Source organism: Desmodus rotundus, chromosome 7 (genome assembly GCF_022682495.2).
Source record: "Desmodus rotundus isolate HL8 chromosome 7, HLdesRot8A.1, whole genome shotgun sequence".
Lineage (NCBI taxonomy): Eukaryota > Metazoa > Chordata > Mammalia > Chiroptera > Phyllostomidae > Desmodus > Desmodus rotundus.
This window is the reverse complement of record NC_071393.1, coordinates 116519471-116540110: the sequence shown is the minus strand read 5'-3', so window position 1 is coordinate 116540110 and position 20640 is coordinate 116519471. Positions and strand designations below refer to the sequence as shown.

Below are 20640 nucleotides of genomic sequence, written 5' to 3'. Positions count from 1 at the left end.
TGAGTGGTGGTAAACAAGAAAACAAATAACAAGATACTCTCAAATGGTGACAAGAGCTATGTGGATAACAAAGCCAGATTATGTGATAGAAAGTAAGCTTGGCCCTGGCTGGTGTGGCTCAGATCACTGGCCTGTGAACCAAAGGATCACTGGTTTGATTCCCAGTCAGGCCACATGCCTGGGTTGCAGGCCAGGTCCCTGGTTGGGGGAGCACGAGAGGCAACCACATGGTGATGTTTCTCTCCCTCTCTTTCACTCTCCCTTCCCCTCTCTCTAAAATAAATAAATAAATAATTTTTTAAAAAGAAGAAGAAAGGTCCTGGCTGGTGTGGCTCAGTGGATTGAGCACTGGCCTGAGAACCAAAGGGTCGCCAGTTCAATTCCCAGTCAGGGCACATGCCTGGGTTGAGGGACAGATCCCCAGGAGGGGGTACACAAGGGGCAACCACACATTGATGTTTCTCTCCCTCTCTTGCTCCCTCCCTTCCCCTCTCTCTAAAAATAAGTAAAATCTTAAAAAAAAAAAAAGAAGAAAGAAAGTAACCTTGGGAGCTTCCCAGACTAGAAAAAGCTAAAACAGTTTATCACCACCAAACTGGTACTACATGAAATGTTAAACAGTCTTATTTAAGAAGAAAAAAGAAGATAAAAAATACGAACAATAAAATGACAATAAATATGTACATATCTATCAATACTTGAATCTAAAAATCAAAATAACAAACGAGCAGAACAGAAACAGACTCAGGGATACAGAGAACATTTTGACAGTTACCAATGAGAGGGGTGTTGAGGGGATGGGTGAAAAAGGTAGAGGGATATAGAAGTACAAACAGTTAGTTACAGAGTAGTCATGGGGCTGTAAAGCACAGCACAGGGAATATGGCCAATCACATTCTAATAACAATGCATGGTGTCAGATGGGTATGAGATTTATCGGGACGACCACTCAGTAAGTCATATAGTATCTAATCACTGAGGTGTACACTTCAAACTAACAATATGACAACTGTAATTGAAAATAAAAAATGATTTAAAAATATAAAGAGCTAAAAAGAAAAAAGAAAGTGACCTAGGGACAAGGTTACTTCTACAGGGTGGACTGTCTTCAGAGGTGACTGGAGTTGGGACCTGAATGATGAAGAGCTTGCAGAGTCCAGAGTGCATGGGACAAGATCTGGGCAAGAGAACTCCAGGCAGACAGTAAACGCAAAAGCCCTGATGCAGGCAGGCGTTTAAGCTGTTTGGAAGGCCGGGGGAGTACTTGGGTGGGCCTGGCAGGAGGAGGTGATCACTGGGGAAAATGAGATCAAGAGGGAGGCAGGAGCCAGAGCACAGCGGCTTTTGGGCTATAGCAAGGTGTTTGGGCTTTATTCTGATTGATCTGATTTACATTTTTTTTAATTTTAAAAGATTTTATGTATTTATTTTTAGAGAGAGGGGAAGGGAGAGAGAAATAGAGGGAGAGAAACATCAGATATGCGGTTGCCTCTTGCATGCCTGCAACCCAGGCATGTGCCCTGACTGGGAATCCAACCGGTGACCCTTTGGTTCACAGACCAGCACTCAATCCACTGAGCCACACGAGCCAGGGCTGATTTACATTTAAAAAAAATAAATCAGTCAAGGTATATTAAGGAGCATGATTACAGAGGGGACATAGATGGAAGTAAACACAACACTAGGAAAGTTGTTGTCTTGCTTATGTGAGAGAAGCAAACTTTTTTTGTAAAGGGTCAGATCATAATATTTTAGGTTTGGTGAGCCACATAAACTCTCTGCAGCACATTCTTCTTCCCTTTCTCTGACTCTTCCTCCTCCATCTTTTTAACAACCCTCTAAAAATGTAAAAACCCTTCTTAGCTCTTGGATAATAAAAAAACACAGGAGGTTGCATGGGGGATTTGGCCTGCCTAGGTGGGTGGTAGTTTGCCAACCCCTAGCTTAGAGAGAAGTAGAAACTGATTGTCACAAAGTTCGGACACAGAACTGGTAGGATTTGCTGAAAGAGGAAACAAGGATGGCCTCAGTGAAGAAGTAGAAGGTGGTGTAATTTACTGAGATGGGGAAGAAGTAGATTTGGGAGTGAGGGAGAAGGGGAAATTAAGAGTTAAGTATGAGTTGCCGATTAGTCATCCAAGTGGAGATGTCAGATAGGGAGCCTGATACAGACTCTGGTATTTAGGGGAGAGGTCAAAGCCAGAGATCCACATTTGGGAGGTTATGGTCCATGGGTGCATTTAAAGTCATGGGACTGGATGAGATCACCTAGAGTGCAGTGCAGAGGTTCCAGGACCAGCATGTTGGGGGCTCTGAATTTAGGAGACCCATGAAAGAGGTCCTTGGAATCACTCTGTGGGTCAGAAAGCATGACACATGAGAAATATTGCCCAATTGCTTTCCAAAAGGGTCTTTTGTACCCATCTTGTTTTAGCTATTTAAATACACAGTGAGTAGGGCTGTACACATGAATGGGCAGGGGCACTGGAATTAGGAATCCTTGACTGTTTTTGCATTGGAGCCGGGGAGCCTCAAGCCACACTGGGGAATGAGGCTGGTAAAAGGAGGTGTTGAGAGGGCAGAAGTGCTTCCAAGGATTCCCAGCCACAGAATCGCCCAACAAGCTTATTACAATGCAGATTTTTAAAAATATATATATTTATTGATTATGCTATTACAGTTGTCCCATTCCCCCCCCCCTTCACTCCACTCCATCCTGCCCACCTCATCCCTCCCACATTCCCCCCCTATAGTTCATGTCCATGGGTCATATATATAAGTTCTTTGGCTTCTGCATTTCCTATCCTATTCTTACCCTTCCCCTGTCTATTTTCTACCTACCATTTATGCTACTTATTCTCTGTACCTTCCCCCCTTTTTCCCCCTCCCACTCCCTTGTTGATACCCCTCCATGTGATCTCCATTTCTGTGGTTCTGTTCCTGTTCTAGTTGTTTGCTAAGTTTGCTTTTGCTTTAGGTGTGGTTAATAACTGTGAGTTTGCTGTCATTTTTACTGTTCATATTTTTTATCTTCTTTTTCTTAGATAAATCCCTTTAACATTTCATATAATAAGGGATTGGTGATGATGAACTACTTTAACTTGACCTTATTTGAGAAGCACTTTATCTGCCCTTCCATTCTAAATGAAAGCTTTGCTGGATAGAGCAATCTTAGATGTAGGTCCTTGCCTTTCATGACTTCAAATACTTCTTTCCAGCCTCTTCTTGCCTATAAGGTCTCTTTTGAGAAATCAGCTGACAGTTTTATGGAACTCCTTTGTAGGTAACTGTGTCCTTTTCTCTTGCTGCTTCTAAGATTCTCTCCTTCTGTTTAGTCTTGGGTGATGTAATGATGATGTGCCTTGGTGTGTTTCTCCTTGGGTCCAGCTTCTTTGGGACTCTCTGAGCTTCCTGGACTTCCTGGAAGTCTATTTCTTTTGCCAGAGTAGGGAAGTTCTCCTTCATTATTTGTTCAAATATGTTTTCAATTTTTTGTTCTACCTCTTCTCCTTCTGGCGCCCCTATGATTCTGATGATGGAACGTTTAAAGATGTCCTGGAGATTCCTAAGCCTCTCCTCATTTTTTTGAACTCTCGTTTCTTCATTCTTTTCTGGTTGCATGTTTTTTTCTTCCTTCTGGTCCACAATATTGATTTGAGTTCCAGTTTCCCTCCCATTACTATTGGTTCCCTGTACGTTTTCCTTTGTTTCTCTTAGCATAGCCTTCATTTTTTCATCTAATTTGCGACCAAATTCAACCAATTCTGTGAGCTTCCTGATTACCAGTGTTTCGAACTGTGCATCTGATAGATTGGCTATCTCTTCGTTGCTTAGCTGTATTTTTTCTGGAGCTATGCTGGTGGCTGCACTGTGACGCTGTATGGGGTGCAGGACCGAGAGGGAGCAATGGCACTGGCTCCACTCTCTGCCAGATTTCAGTCACTCCCTCCACTACCCACAATCAAATTGGGCCCTTCTAGTGCTGATGCCAGAGTGGGTGGGCTTGTGCACGCTCTAGGCCCCTGTGGGTCTCTCCAAAGACCTCTCCTGTGAGTTGAGAAGTTTCTCCTGCTGCCGCCTCAACCCCCACGGGTGTTTTCAATGAGAGGTTTGAGGCTTTATTTCCCAGCGCTGGAGCCCTGGGTTGCAAGGTCTGCTTTGCTCCCCCTACAGTTCCTCCCAGTTTATCTATGTGTGAATGTGGGGCTACAGGGTCTGCCAGCCACCACCTTGTGGGGTCTGCTAGCTGCAGCCTGGCCTGCCCCACTCCACAATCCGCCACCTCGCTGGGTCCGCCAGCCGCCGCCTTGCTGTGAGCCCTCTCCGCCCTGGCTGCCCATCTCCGCCCCTCCTACCAGTATGGATGAATGTTTCTTCTTTATCTCCTTGGTTGTTGGACTTCCATACAGTTTGATTTTCTGTTAGTTCTGGTTGTTTTTTGTTTTTAAATTGTTGTTGCCCTTCTTTTGGTTGTGTGAGGAGGCACAGTGTGTCTACCTACGCCTCCATCTTGGTCGGAAGCTCCACAATGCAGATTTTTAATGAGAGCGTCAGACTCACTGTCTGGAGAGATTTGTGTTTTAAATACGCTCTCTCTCATACAAACAGAAGGTTGAGAAATCTGGGGTTAGGGACAGACTGGGCAGGGGGTATGTCCTTATGACATTTCTTTACCTCCTGAAGCTCGTGGGGCTTCAGGAATCTTAGGTGGGTCTAGCTGGGCAAGTTTAAGGATGAGGGGATGGCAGAGGACTCTTAGGCCAGGAAGAAACATTTTCTTTAGTTTTGGGACACTTTCCATTTGTTCTCCAATTCAGAATGAGGCCTTTCCCCCTGACAGATGTAAAATGGTACCTTTTTTGTGCAGATGCACTTAAAAGGTTGGGTTCCCTAGGAGTATCTGCTCTGTCCTGGAGTTCCATAGCACAGAGGGGAGATTTTTTCTTCTGTCTTTATAGAGAATCAAGAATCCATTTTTCAACTCAAGTACAAGATATGCATGTTGTTGATGAAACTGAAACCACACCTACACTTTAGATATGTTATGGATGTGTGAAAACATATAAGGAATAGTGTAAGGAATTTGCTGTTAGGCCTTCTGCTAGGCCTACCTCGAACCAGTATTTATTTTGCTTTCTAAGTGCCAGGCACTATTTTAGATTCAGAAGATGAAGCAGTGAACAAAATACATAAAAATCCCTGCCCCTCACAAACACATAACCTAGCTAGGGAAACAGATTCATAAACATGATATATAAAATGTATATTGTATTAGATAGTGGTGAGTACTAAGGAGAAAAATATAAAAGAAGGAAGAGGGAAAAGAAAGTGTTAGGTGAGTGAGAATATGGGACAAGAAAGGATTTGAGAGCTGTGATTTAGAAAAGTAAATATTTCTCAATGTTTTCATGTGTAAAATAAATAACAGTGCCTTCCCGAAGAAGGCTCAGGCCCTTAGACTGACTTTGTCACGTTTAAACTATGGGACTTTGGGCCTCTCAGAACTTCTTTGGACTCTCAGAACCTTATCTGTGACATGAACAGACTTGCCTAGCCTTTGTCACATGGTTTTTGAAAATGTCAAATATGTGAAAATAGTTTAAAACGTAGATAACTATTACCTAAATGTAAGATAGGAATTTGAAGGAAAAAACCCACACAACTAGGTTATGGATTGCAAATCTCCTGCTGATGGTCAGCAGAGCCTCAGGACTGAGAATAAACAATGATCGATACAGCTGCTTGGCACCGACTCCCCACCCTGCAGGGAGAAGGTACCACTAGACTAGCAATGTTATCTTAGATCAGAGATAAAATAATCAAACTAAATGTTCCTAAGTGGACACTTAATAAAAGTTATAACATGATATTGGTCAAAATTTTAAACGCTTTACAGCTCCTTTGCTTGTTCTTGTTTTGTTTGCAGAACTTCAGTCCCAGGAAAAGAACTAGATGCACTGAAAAGAGTTATAAATTTAGAGCATTCCTGTTAATTAGCAAGAGCAGGTGTCCATCTTCTGCTGAGTATTTCTGTAGATGTTCAGTAAACATCACCCAAAGTAGATGCTTCCAAACACAGGCTGTTATGCAGTCCTTTTTCATCTTCGTATTTCCTTCAGCCCTTAATATTTGATAGCATCCCAGCAGTGGTCTGTTCAATCAGTAACATATTGGTGTACATGCATGGTATAGCGTCTGGTACAGAGTAGGTACTCAATAAATACTTGTTAAACGGAGGTTTGATTACTGTGTACATTTGCTCACTAAAGACTAGCCAATTTGATCCCCAAAATGTTTGTGCCTTTAAAACACAAATACTTGCCTTCCCTTGACCACGTTCATCTGGTAGACCGAATTAGCCCCATACCTGAGACAGGACTAAAACACGGTGTTTTATTCAACTGAAATTCAAAATCCAAAGTTAGTTTGAACATTATCTAGCATACTAAGGCGCTCTATGTTTGTTAAATAAAATACATGTTCAGATAGCCGTTACTCCAGCCCAAATATGCCGGCCAGGAGCATGGGTCGGCCGCCTGTCCACTTCACACTCACCAGAGGACCTCTACACCTTCTCTGAGTACTGGCCATAGCCATAGAATCTTTCCACTCAGCCTGCTGAAGTTTTCCTCGCAAGCGGGCAGTGTCCCAACTGTCACACACGGCTACGAGGCAGTGGGAGTACGCACGCACGCACGCTCCGCCCCGCCCCCATCCCCGCCCCTGCCCCCGTCCCCCGCCCAGTCCTGCGAGCTGGCTTCGTGGCTGCCCAGCCGGTCCGGCAAAGGGCCTTGTGGCCGTTTCCTATTGGGGCTTGGTTGCTATGGTATCATCAGCCGCTAAAACTTGCTGGCACTGCTTCCGGAAGTTTAAGGAGTATTACTTCCAGGTCTGCCCTTGCTTGCTATGGCTGACTGAACAGTCACCGAACTCAACAAAAACGACAGCTCTACAGGAAAATTTCAGAAAAATCTTATGTAACCACTCTAACCTGTGGGTGTGACGTGGCATCATGGTCTTTCTTCCCTTTTAAAAGATTTACTATATATTCTTTCTCTATTTGCCAGTCTCCAAAATGGCGCCGGCGTCATTTGTAGGTCAGGGGTGAGTCACGTGGGCCATCCCGGTTCCGGCGCGGTAGAGGCCCAGGTGGTGAACAGTCTCTGGCACCATGTCTGGTTTGTCTGGCCCACAAGCCCAGCGTGGGCCTTGTCCAGTAGCGTTGCTGCTGTTTCTCCTGCTCGTCCCCCGATCGGTTTTCACCATTTCCTTCCATCTGCCGGTTAACTCCCGCAAGTGCCTCCGCGAGGAGATCCACAAGGACCTACTGGTGACCGGCGCCTACGAAATCAGCGACCAGTCTGGGGGCGTTGGCGGCTTGCGCACCCACCTCAAGGTGCGGCACTGGGCGGGGCGGGAAGACCTTAGGCTACGGGAGGCCGAGGATTAGGGGTGGAGGGGGGGTGTCAGGCCTGAGGAGGCCTAGAGGGCGGCTTGGCCTCCCCCGAGCGGTGGAAACCTCCCCCTCACCGTGCAGGTTGGCGGTCGGGGCTGGGCTGGGCGCCAATGCTGGGGAACCGAAGAAGGGACGTGAGGCCTTGGCGGATGTGGTGACAGCTGAGCTGGGGCGACCCTGTATTTGTTCTGGAGTTAAGCATTTTGAACTGTAACTTGGTTCTTCGAAGAAGTCTTCGGACGTTGAATATTTGTTGCAAGTGGCATCATAAGACACATTGAAACCTGCAGGAAGATAATTAGTGGAGGCATTGAAGCTTACAGTGAATAATGAAACCTGTTATTTGCTGAGCACTAGCTGTGTGTCAGATCAGATCTCGTGCTACTTTACATACATTCCCATTTAGTTCGTACACTCCTCTGTGAAGTAGGTACTTACTAGCTTCATTTTACACATAAGGAAATTGAGGCTCAGAGAGGTAGTAGAATAAACTGATGCCAGAGCTGGAATTGATTCTTAGTTTGGGAGTTAAGTAAGGTGAAAGAAAAGCGCTGGAATTTTGTTCTCTCCTTACATTTTATTTGTAATTCCTGTGATCGACTAAAGTGGATTATTGGTCACAAATGGCCTCAGTCTCTAGTCCTTTCCTTCCTGGTGCCCTAGAGACTGCGCTTGGCTGGGTTCTAAGTAAATTTCAAGGATGCTCTAGTGGTGACAGTTACCGCCATAGTGCCAGTTTGGTCCCATTTTGCCATTTGGATGACCAGATGGTGCTTTGAAAGTTAATATAATTTGATATCAGTCAGGATTGGTTGTGTTTTAGGTAATTTTACTCATTCACAGTAAGCACGTGGTTTTGTTTTTGTTTTTAACAGAATGTGTCTTAAACTACGTAGGAAGAAATATTTTTACTTTTTAAATAGCACTTAGGTATAAGAGCACCATAGTTTCTGTTTAAGGTATTGGAAGCCAATATTAGTAATAGAGAGAAACTCTTTTCAGGACTATTGCTCAGTGACCTATCCTTTTATTAGTCTCTTCAGGTACCAAACTAGTGTCTGACCAAGAAAGCCCCGATGGCCTAATATTAGAGGCTTGGATACAAAATTTTGGGTGTCATGCTTCTGGCTCTTCAAAGGATGCAGTGCGTGGAATCAGAGAATTTCAGTGAGAGAGACTTTGCTGTCATCTTCAGTGTTGCCTCCTCTGATTTGTACTTACATTTTAAAACCTTTCTGTGGCTTCCTGTTGCTTATCTGATAAAGTTTAAGATTTTATTTATTTATTTTTAGAGAGGGAGAGAGAAACATCTATGTACAAGATACATAGATCAGTTAGTGGCCTCTTGCACACCCCCACCTGGGGACTTGGCCTGCCACCCAGGCATGTGCTCTTACTGGGAATCGAACAGAGGACCCGTTAGTTCACAGGTCAGCACTCAATGCACTGAGCCACACCAGCCAGGGCTCATCTAATTAAGTTGAAATTTCCCAACATGCTCTGTAGTGCACTTCATGATCTGTTCCTGAAGCTTTATGTAATACTTTGTCACTCTCCACTTTTCATTTTACATATGAGCCACCCTAAACAGTATCCTAAACTCACTTATTTTCATCTTAAAACTACTTATGTTTATACCTTGTCTTCCTTATTAGACTGTTCATATCCTGTGGGCAGGAATTACTTTCATGTTTGTATTTTCCAGAATGTCAAGCATACTGCCTTGCTTCTAGTAAGCACTTAATAAATATAGGAAGCATAGTGTAGCATGGCCTTATGGGAATTATATCTGTATCCAAAACTGCTGAAGGAATTTAACAGTAGGAGTCTGTATATGTACAAGATAGCTTTTTGCCGTTACTCAGTTGCTCTCCCCACATCTGCTCTGTTCTCTTGCTACTAACCAACCTAATGGCTCTACTCCTGTGTTCCTAAACCTGGTTGTCAAGTAGGTAAAATTAAATGCATGAACTGAGCCGGTGTAAGAAAAACAGCAGCAGTGATGATAAATGGGAGATAATTGAGAGCGTTGGAAACTTCATTTGGAGTGGCCAGTACTCATCTCTTGATATGGGCCTTGGTGCTACATCTGATTTTTCAAATGAAGGCAGAAATCTAGATTTTTATGTGAAAGCTCCTGATTTTTTAATGTCACCAACTTACTCAAATTGGTTTAGGCATTGGTTTGTTTTCAGCTTTGTGGAGAAGAGCAGAGTCAGTTGACCATACGCCCAGTACCCAGACTCAACATACTGCATTGCATGCAGTCTTGCTTAACTACATCCCCTTTCTCATTTTATACCGAATTGTCTTAAAATAAATCCCAGATAACATGGTGTTTCAGTCCTGCATACTTCTGCATGAATCTCTTAAAAACATGAACATATGCCCTGACTGGTGAAGCTCAGTGGATTGAGCGCGGGCCTGCGAACCTAAGGGTTGCCAGTTCGATTCCCAGTTGGGGCACATGCTTGGGTTGTGGGCTGGGTCCCCACTGGGGGGTGCTCAAGAGGCAACCACACATTGATGTTTCTCTCCCTCTCCTTCCCTTTTCCTCTCTCTAAAAATAAATAAATAAAATCTTAAAAAAAAAACCCTTGAATATAATCACAATGTTAGGCAGCTATGATCATACCTGCCAGGATTAACAACAATTTTTAATGCCATCTAGTAATACCCAGAGTATATTCAGATTTGTCCACTTGTCTTAAAAATATCTGTTTACAATCAATTTGTCAGCTCTCAAGTCTCTTTAATCTGGAGCCATGCACTGGCCCTCCCTTTATTTTATGTTTGCAGTTCCATTGTTGGAGTCCATGTCTTTGAAGAATGTCCTACGTTTTGGATTTGTCTCTCTGCTTCCTTGCGGTGTCATTTAAGCAATCCTGTCCCCCATGTTTCTTATAAAAGGAACTGGAAGTAAAGATGGAATTAAACTCAAGTTTATCTTTTTGGTGCGGGTTCCTCATAGGTGCTGTCACGTACTTGATGTGGCATCACAGCTGAGCACACAGTACTTTCGTGCCCCGTGGTGCTGCTAAGATTGATCAGTGGGTTCAGGTGTGTGTGTATTAGTGACTTACTGCTGCTGTAACAAATCTCATGAACTTAGAGGCTTGAAACATTTATCTTACAGTTTTAGAGGTCATAAGTCCTAAAATCACATGTCACCAGGGCTGTGTTCCTTCTCATTTTATGAGAAGGTTCTAGGGAAGAATTCATTTTCTTGCCTTTTTCAGCTTCTGGAGATCATTCTTTGGCTGGTGACTCCTTCCTTCTTCCATATTCAAAGCCAGTAGCATATTATCTCCAAATCTTTCTCTCCCCCTTTTGTTTCCATCATCTCATCTCTGTCTCTCCCACTTTCCTCCTTCCCTTCTGAGCATCCTTGTGATAGCCTCTTTATCTCAAAACCCTTCATTTAATCACCCCTTCAAAACTTATTTTGCCAGGTAAAATAACATTCACAGGCTCTAGGACTAAGGATGTGGACATTTTGGATGCTGTGTGGCGAGTGGGGGGTGCCATTATTGTGTCTTCTGAAGTGATAGCATCCTAAAGCTTCCATTGCAAAGCTTCCCGTTAACTGTTTTCTTGTGAATGCATTGATGACTGATGTGTGAATATATTGTTTCATTGAGGTTATGAAATGATTTTCTAATTCTGTTACTCCTTCCATATTTATTAACTGGAATTATTCTTTTGAAAAAAATATTTATCTTTTCAGAGAGAGGGGAAGGGAAGGAGAAAGAAAAGGAGAAAAACATTGATGTGCTTGAGCTACATCCATTGGTTGCCTCTCACATGTCCCCAACTTGGGGACCTGGCCCACAACCCAGGCATCTGCCCTGACCAGGAATCAAACCAGCAACCTTTTGGTTCTCAGGCCAGCACCCAATCCACTGAGCCACACCAGCCAAGGCTAACTGGAATTATTCTTAAAGAATTTAATCATTTAAGACCATTTCATTCCCCTAAATTTATAATTTATATAGTAAAGGAAAGAAAAATGCAGAATTCATTTCTTTAAATTGACACTTTTCAGAGTGAGGAATTGTTGCCCCTGTCATTTCCAGTGTCGCCCAGAGGGTTAACTGTTTTCTGAAATCATTTTTTGTCATTGTTTGCTTCAGTTGGTAGAGTCATTGTTTTAGTCAGCTGCATTCATTCCTCGGGCTCTCACATCTCTGGCCCCCGTATCCTTTTGACACAGTCCTGTTAGGCTTTGATAGTTTCCCTGTTTTCTGGAACAGTAAGGTGTCCTGGGTTCCTCTATTAGTATGTCCAACCCCTAATCTGGAAGCAGCTATTTCTCCAAGGAGTTCAGGTTCCTTTTTGGAGGAGTGCCATTTTAGAGACCACAAGCTGATTGTCATTTCAAAAATTGTAATATACTGTGCAGGCCACAGGTTACATTTGTGGGCTTGATCCAGCTCCTTGTCACTATTTGCAACCTTTTTCATAGTACCTGTTCACACAGTTCTGCTTTCTCCTAAATGTTGACCACTTGTGGTCCAGGCTCTGCCTCAAGGATTCTCTCTGTGCATCGTTTCAGCTTCTGAAGTATAACTCCTGAGTACAAGACTCGGATTGGTTCAACTCCTTTTATGCCAGGCCATATTTTCAGTCTCCTCTTTGGTCATATGGCCACTTCTCATTCAAGCAGCCAAAGTTTGGGTTGAGTGTAGAATTGGAGACTTTGTGTAGTGCAAAACCTGGCCAAGTGGGTTTGGCACGTAGTTGTTTATCTGAATGAGCAGTCTCTCTTAGAAGGATCTTTATGAATGTAGTGCCTTGATTGACCTAATTCACCTTCCTGTGAAAAAGCACCTAAATGTCCAACAAATACATCAGTGTTATCATACATATCATTCTGTGTTGTAGTGTGTGTTTACCCACCTACTCAGACTAAGAGCTGCTTGAGCAGAGACTGTCTCATTCATCATTGAAATGCCTCTATCTAGTACAGTGTCTTAACACATAGTAGGACTTCAACATAAAGAATAAATGAGCAAATGAATTGACACTGTCCTAGCCTCATCTCTGATCTTTCCCTCTCCCTTTCCCTTCACTTCTCTCCTCCTCCTCCCTACTGTAGCCGAACCGAACACCATGCAGTTCTTTGAATACAGTGTTCTCTTAATCAGAGGGGAGTCCTTGCCTATACTCCCCTCTGTCTGCTTGCATTACATTCTTTTGGACATAGTTTGGTGCTTACTTTGTGAACTCTTTAATGTCATATTCATCTTTGTGTCCTCAGATCCTCAATTGTATTATGTATGCTTTGTTGTGCAACTAAGTTAAATATCTTAGTGCTGTTGAGAAGCCCGTGGTATAGTGGAGAGCCTGGACCGGCCTGGATCTGGAGTCAGACACTTTTGGGTTCAAGTCCCAGCAGCTCCACCACTTACAGGGTACATGGTATTGGGGGGATTACCTAACCCTTTTCCTTGGGTCCCTTATTTGTAAGATGAGGATGATAGATCTCATAGAATCGTTAGAAGGACTCATTGAGGTGGATTCTTTATTGTGCAGGGCCCATTATAGTGGGCCATGGATATTAGTACTCTTTCCTCTCTATCGAATGAAAATTGAATTGCTAATCTGACTCTCCTGTCGTTATCATTGCAGTGACCAGATAAAGAACATTTTAATGGGAGGAATTCTGAGTATTTTGTTTGTGGTTCTTCCATTCATTCAATAAATAATTCTTTAATATTTAGTATATGCCAGACCTAGCTGGGCGTATGGAAATGAACAGCAGATAAGATTCTTGAACTCTGATGGAGAACAGGCAGAAAACAAGTTAAATATATAATTTTAGGCTACAATAAGTACTATAATGAAAAATCAAGCAGTAGGGAGAGGAATGATCGATGGCATAAGGAGTGTGTGGTCAGAGATGGCCTCTCTAAACAGAGAGAGCGATGGGTTGAAGTGATGGGCGAGAGGGACTCTGCTGCAGATATTCCTTCTATACTGAGATGTGTTTTGTGTTGAGAATTCCAATTGAGTTTATCCCATACACCCTCCACAAAATGAGGCTAAACCAGGCTAAATAATATCATATTTTAAGACTTTGTTGCCCAAAATTGAAGCAGGAAGTATCAACTCATAGTGAATATAAACATTTCCTCATTACTTCTGGTCCATCATAAAAGCCTGTTGTAGGGACTTGTAATCTCAACTGTCGATTTTGCATTGAAACCACATTTTCATTAAGACTAGATGATACTGTAATAATGTAATAGGCTCCACTACCATTTATTATTTAGAATGCTTGTTAATAGTGAAGATTAGAGGATGAATTCAATTTGGGGGATGAGATGAGTTGATGTTTAAGGGTGATTTATATTTTGGAAATAGATTACAGATAGAAAAAAAGCAACTGTGAGGAGTTGTAATAATCATCACCAGAAAGGAAAGAAAAGCCCAGTGATATAATTTAAGTCATTTATAATTTTTCATCCTCTTCCAAATAATCTAATTGGTCTGCATTTTTTTATTATCATTTTTCAAGAGTGCTAAAAGCTGTATGAAAAGATAAAAGACGTGTGTGTGTGTGTGTGTGTGGCTATAGTTTTGAGATGGTTTTATTTGGAACACACATTTCAGCTTATTACTGTTGTCTGTATTGATGGCTGATCTTCTGTTGGGAAAAATATGTCTCTTTTGAATTTATATTTGCTGTGACTATTGTCAGTGGGTAGAAACAGGTCGATAAATAGGTGGTTTAATACAGAAGGGTAATTGGTAAATTAACATTTAATGGTATTAAAATCTAATTTTTTTCATATCATATCCAACATTTCTAGCTTCAAATTAAAACCCGACCTTGTGTTTTCTTCTCCATAAAAACTAAACAATGCGATATGTCATTTAAATCGCTCCTATTCAGTGAACAGTTGTCCACAGTCATCTGTTTCGAACTGATCTAGAGAGAGGAAGCTGCTTAGAATTTGAAATTGTGCACTGTAACTTTCTGATGACTTCTGAAGACTGAGTCCAGTTTCTTGGAAAATGGAACAGATTTATAGAGGTAATCTAGTGGGGCGCAGTGACTTCTATGCTGTTTCTTGTGTGAATTGCTGACTGGTGGTTGGCCCTGCGCCATTGCCCCCATACGCATACGCAGCCTGGCAGCCTGGACAGTAGAGCCCTCTGTGAGATCAGCCAGCTGGCCACACACCAGAATTTGGGCTCCCAAACAAGCCTCTGACTGGAGGGAGGTTGATGTCATCTGCTTTGTCCTGTGCCCTACCTCATTGTTCTACGTAATGTGTGGGAAATCAAGGGACTAGTTGTTAAGAAAGAACAAGGCTTTGTTTGTGCCTAAAAGGGCCACACTGGAGGTTTTTACCGTAAATAACTTGGGAACAGTATGAAAAAAAACATTTGATCTGGCTTCACCCCCGCAGTAATATTGTTAGGGCAGCAACTGGTCTTTGGTTCTCCCTTCCTCTCTTTTCCCCCCCTCTCTTCCTCCTTCCTCTGTTCCCCCAACACCCCTCCCCCCCACCCAGTCAAGCCTGACGCATTGCCTGTGTTGAGTTAATGTAACAAATGCTGGTAGAAGCAGGAAGAGACCATCTATCCACAATCATACCAGTGCCTGGAAATTTTTTATTTCTGGTTTTCAACACACTTCTACAAGCCTCCTTAAGCAATACTTCTGTGCTGTGCTATGTATGCCATTGCTGGCTTGTGTTGTAAATTTTAAAGAATTTAATACTGCTAAATGCTGTTTGTGGCCTGAGTTTGACTTTGTTTTGGGTTAGATCTAGATGTGGATCCTTTGATTTCAGGGATGCAGTTGACAGATTTGGACTTAGTATTTGCTCTTGTTTGAAAGATCAGGGTAAATTCATTCTGTGCCCATTAAATACAGCTTCTAGGCTCTGAGTTGTCCATGTTCCTCATGTTTAAGAACAGTGGTGACTGTTCTTAAGAATACCACTGCTCTGTGGTAGTCTTTTGAAGCTATTTCTCATACTACTAAATATTTTTCTAGTTTAAAGCCACGGCATCTTTGATGATTGGGTGTTCTTTCTGCTTTTTTATATCAGAGTAACAGACCCCGTGGCACAAGATTGACTTGAGAACTCTTAACCAAATGAAGGGCATATATGAGTGCACATACCATTCTCTCTCCCCCTCTCCCATGTCGTTTATTGCTTATCAGGTTGAAAACAAATGCAGGCAATGCTAGGGTCGTCTTACAGTTCTTGCTGCCCCTTGTTAGCTAGAGGTTTCATTGAACACCTGCTCTCAGGCATTTTGGTAGCCCTTCAGGTTCTAAATCTTGCTGCTGCTTCCATGAGAATTTACCTGTGTCATTTTCTCTCTGTTTCTATGCAGGAGTCATTTGGGCCCTAACCGTCCCCAGATTTAGTGAGTGTAGCAAACTTTACCTAGTTTGCCATCCATTAGCACTGTTAGGTTGGAAGTATGGTTAGTGACCTGAATGTTTATGGAGCCCTGAGCTATCATTAACAAACAATTATAATAATAATGCTAACAATGACAACAGTAACATTTATTGAGTGCTAGCCATGTGCCAGACACTGCTGCAGGCCCTTTATCTGTATTAAGTTTAATCCTCACCAGAGCCTCATGGTTGTCCTGATTTTACATATGAGACACAGAGAGGTCAAGGAACCCAGGGCCTTACAGCTAGTAAGTAGCACAGTTGTTATTTGAACGTGGACCTGAGATCTGACTCTGGAACCCTTAGTCTAACTACGATGCTGTACTGTCTCAAAGGCAGAAAAGGATGGGTGTTTCTGTTTCAGTTCATTTTTATTCAATGCGTGGAGCTTCTATAAGGGACTTGCTATTTATAAACTCCCGAGTTTGTCATTAAGGAGGTATGAGGTTGATGGTTATCCTTAAAATAATATGTACACATTGTATATTCAGTATCATACTACAGGCTGATCGGAAACCTGAGATGGAGTGCAGGTAGGAGCCCATTTGAAGGAGATTACCTCTTCAGATTTTTACCAGCTACACCAAAGCCATAAGCTGATTGACCTCTGCTGCCATCGTAGCACTCCAGGAAAAGAAGTGGTTTTTGGGGGTTTTTTAAAACTATATCCTTGGACTGGAAGGATATGGAGCTGATTCAACAAATGAAAGCAATGTGTGACCTGTACCAATAACAGCACACAGACTTGCCACCTCCCCCGTGGATCATACGTCATTCTACAGGAGTAGGTTCAGACTTGTCTAAATGAACTATTTGTAATCTACTTCATAAAAAGCATGTAAAAATGCTTGTTTGCTTGCTTGGCTCTCAGTAGACCAAAAGTTCTTGAGAATCTGAAGGTGTGTGTGTGTGTACACATGTGCACGCTTGTCTTTATTTCTTTGGATAGTATTTTTTTTAATCAACTTTTTATTTTAGGAAAGTTATAGATTTACAGAAAAACAGTGAAGATAGTACAGTTTCCACATACCCCACATCCAATTTCCCCTCTTGTTAACATCTTACATTATGGTACATTTGTCACTCTGAGTGAGCCAGTATTGACGCACGTTTATCTAAGGTCCATACTTCATGCAGATTTCCTTAGTTTGTGCCTAATGTCCTTGTTTCTCTTCCAAGGTCCCATCCTGGATGTATTACATTTACTCATAACTCTTTGGGCTCCTTTAGTCTCTGACAGATTCTCAGGATTTCCTTGTTTTTCATCACCGTGTGAGTTTTGAGGTGTATTGGTCAAGTGTTTTATAGGAAGCCCCTCTACTGGGATTTGTCTGATGCTTTCCTCATGAGAAAACAGATTATGTATTTTGGGGAGGAAGATTACAGATACAATGTCATTTTCATCACGTGATATCAGGGAGCTTACTCTACATGATTTATCACTGTTGATACTGACCGTGTTTGGCTGAGGCTGTGTTTGTCAGGTTTCTCCACTGTCAGGTCACTTTTTCCGCTTTCCATGCTGGCTCTTTGCAAGGAAGTCACTACGAGTAGCCCACACTTAAGGAGTGGGGAGTTATTCTTGACTTCCTTGGAGGTGCTGTTTCTACATAAATTATTTGAGAGTTTTTGGCACAGATTTGTCTCTTCTCCCTTGTTTGTTTAATTTATAATATATGGATTCATGGATATTTTTTATGCTTTGGATTATAATCCAATACTGCTTTATTTTTTTGCTTAAATTATTTTAGCTTTGACTATTGGGAGTGCTTTGATGTCGCTCCTGTGTCCCTTTGACACATCCCCATTCTTGTTTTTCTGTTTTGTTTTGCTTTTGAGCACTTCTTTACTTTTTGGCACTATAAGATGCTCCAGGCTCCTCTCGTGTATTTCCTGCCTCAGTCCTGGGATCAGCCATTTCTCCAAGGAGACCTGGTTCCTTTTATTGAAGAATGGCGTTAGGACCTAAGACCTGGGTGGATAGTATTTTTTTTAAAGATTTTATTTACTTTTAGAGAGAGAGGGAGGGAGGGACAAAGAGAGGGAGAGAAACATGAATGTATGAAAGATACATCAATTGATTGCCTCCCACACGCTGCCAACTGGGGACCTGGCCTGCAAGCAGGCATGTGCCCTGACTGGGAATCGAACTGGTGACCCTTTGATTTGTAGGCCTGCACTCAATCCAATGGGCCACACCAGCCAGGGCAGATAGTATTATTTTTAAGACATTTTTTCCTGGCACTTCCTCCCCCCCCGCAAAAAAAAACTGTGGTAGCAGTAAGTGGCCAAAAGTAGTCTCAGCCTTGCTGCAACTTTAGAAGAAGGCCGAGAATTTTGTGCGCTTCAAGTGGAGCTAGAATGGGAAGAGAAAAGTAGTAGTGCTGAAGGGCAGAGAACCAGAGCGTGGGAGGATTCATCTAGGTCCCTTAGGTCCTACCTCTGCCTTTGGTCAGTCAGGTCAGTCATATGGAGGGTCACCGAAAGCACCCATGGTTGAACCATAAGAGTCTATTGGTCACAGTCCTTTTGCAAGGACCTCCCTGATAAATTGGTTTAGTTCCAGAAAAATTATCTCTGAAGATGTATTTGTGAGTTTTCATAAGAAAGCAAATGATGTGTAAATCAACTTGTTTCTCTTAGTCTTTTAATCTTAGCTTCCAGAAAACTTAGAGTCAGATATCATGCTCATTTTGGGTTCTTGAGAGCACCTATTTGTTTCTTCCTGCAGGAGAACGCTTTCTCTTTTATTCCTAATTGCTTTACTTGCCTAGTGTTTGGGCCTAAGCTGCTTTAAGATCCTTTTGAGCACGAAGGGTATTACCTTGAATGTTCAGTAAAAGCTTCAGAAGCAGGAGCTGCTCAAGAACCCGTTTTCCACTGCCTAGAATGGCCTAAGAAAATTCAGTTCTAAATGAGTTTATATTCCCAGTGACCTAGTATTCTCACTTATTTGACAGTTTCAGTGTGAGAATATTCACATATTCCTGACATTAGCTACTGGGCACATACAATTAACACTTTTCCCCCTTCTTTTTAAGTTGTGACCTTTGGTTTGCTTTTCTTTAGGAGGTGTTATCTAAAAGCACATCTTTATTGCTTCATATTCCTTGACATTATATGGGCAGATTTTATGACTTGTATGGCCCTTGTTTAATTAAGAACTTTACAATAAATATTATAAATGTTTTTTATTGTTAAAAGGGAAGAAAGGAATCCTTTAAAAAGGGCTTTGCTGTTACAGTAGGTGTAAGTGGCAGTTATTTGTCATTACCTAGGTGGTTTTCTAATAAAATTTAAGAAGGAAAAAATAAAATCTCAATTCTTGAGAAACCAGATAATCTTTTAAGGTGATGTATAATCAGAACATTTTAATTAAAGGATATGTAAAACCATCATTTCAGCCCATTAGACTTTGCCAGCTCTGGCTAGTCACTGAGCTTGGCCCAGTTTTCTATTCCCTAATTTTAGCTACCTGCTGATTTATGTAATTATGTTGGGGTTACAGAATGTGGTTTTTTTCCCTTAAGTTCAGTGGCTTGGTTCCTAAATAACTGCGAGGCTTTGAACTACACGGGAAATCTACTGATTTTCAGAAAAATTCTAGGTTTTGTTAGAATGCCCAACAGTCCATAGCAGCTTGCCGTGAAGGTTAAGTTGTCACATTGCCTGCAAGGATTTCCAAATTTCTAGGTAAATACCCTTATGTGGTACTGCTAACCCAAGGTCATGAGGAGTGTAGAGATGTGGAGGCCCCGAGAAAATTGTGATCATTGTCACACACTCTTTCTGGGAGGTGCAGTAAATTTCATGCTGATAAGAGGTACAGGCAGTCATGGGGTCCTTTGCCTTCAGCCTCTTGTAAAGTGTTTGAGTTTTTGCCCTAGAATGAATTTTTAATAAATTTTCAGATGTTATAGAAAGAACCAACAAAGCAAGAAGTTCTGCCATGATTATAGTTTCTCAGTACAGCGTAGAAGAGGGAAATTTAAACAGTTTTTACCCCTTCTGAGTACCAGCTGGAGGTATGGATTGTACCAGTCTTTCAGAAAAGCATGGCCGACCTCTTAGGTCATTTAGCAAATTAACTCGATAAAGGATTTTTGCCAATACCTTAATAAGATTTTTGTGACCTGAGTCAAGTCTCCTTTGTCATCTAGAGAGTCTCTTTAAATCAATAACTGTTTTTGAAGAACGTTTTTAATATCTTAGAGAATACAAAGAAATCATGAACTATTATTCTAGGAAACAAGATGGCAAATGTGTGCCAAATCTTGTAAGCCCAATTAAGTTGGGTTGTTCTAGGCCAGTGTCCCGGCTTCTTTCCTCGCGTGGCCGTGGAGATGTTGACATCTGTGAGGACTGTTCCGTGCTGTGCCCTTGATGTTCATTCCCTGCCGTCTTCCACTGTTTTCATTAATATTTAAACATTTCTAGCAAACTGTAATCTTTTCCTTCTCTCTTAAGAATTAAGATAGTACAAGGAGGGACCTCCCCCAAATCAGAATTTATTTATAAAAACTTGTGTATTTGTTCTTACATGTTTAAACTTCAGTCACCTTTAAAGTACTCTCCATTTGATGCAAGATGTATTTTCCACTGCTCTTAACAGTTTTTGAACTTGTTGACTTTAATGCCTTGTAGTACTTCTGCAAATTTTTGTTTCACCACTTCCACATCAGCAAAATGTTTTGTTTTGTTTTGTTTTTTGAGGACCTTTTTCATCCCGGGTGAGATCAGGTTAATAGGGAGGGTG

General features: G+C 41.9%; 1 protein-coding gene across 1 annotated transcript in view; it reads left to right on the top strand.

Moving 5' to 3' along the window:
- The first annotated feature begins 7106 nt into the window (after positions 1-7106).
- The window catches only part of TMED10 (transmembrane p24 trafficking protein 10), a 35866-nt gene continuing 22332 nt past the window's right edge, over positions 7107-20640 (top strand). Inside the window, exon 1 of the mRNA XM_024567372.2 lies at positions 7107-7396. Within this exon, the coding sequence (XP_024423140.1) occupies positions 7172-7396 (225 nt within the window). The 5' untranslated portion in view covers positions 7107-7171. The remainder of the gene's footprint in view (positions 7397-20640) is intronic.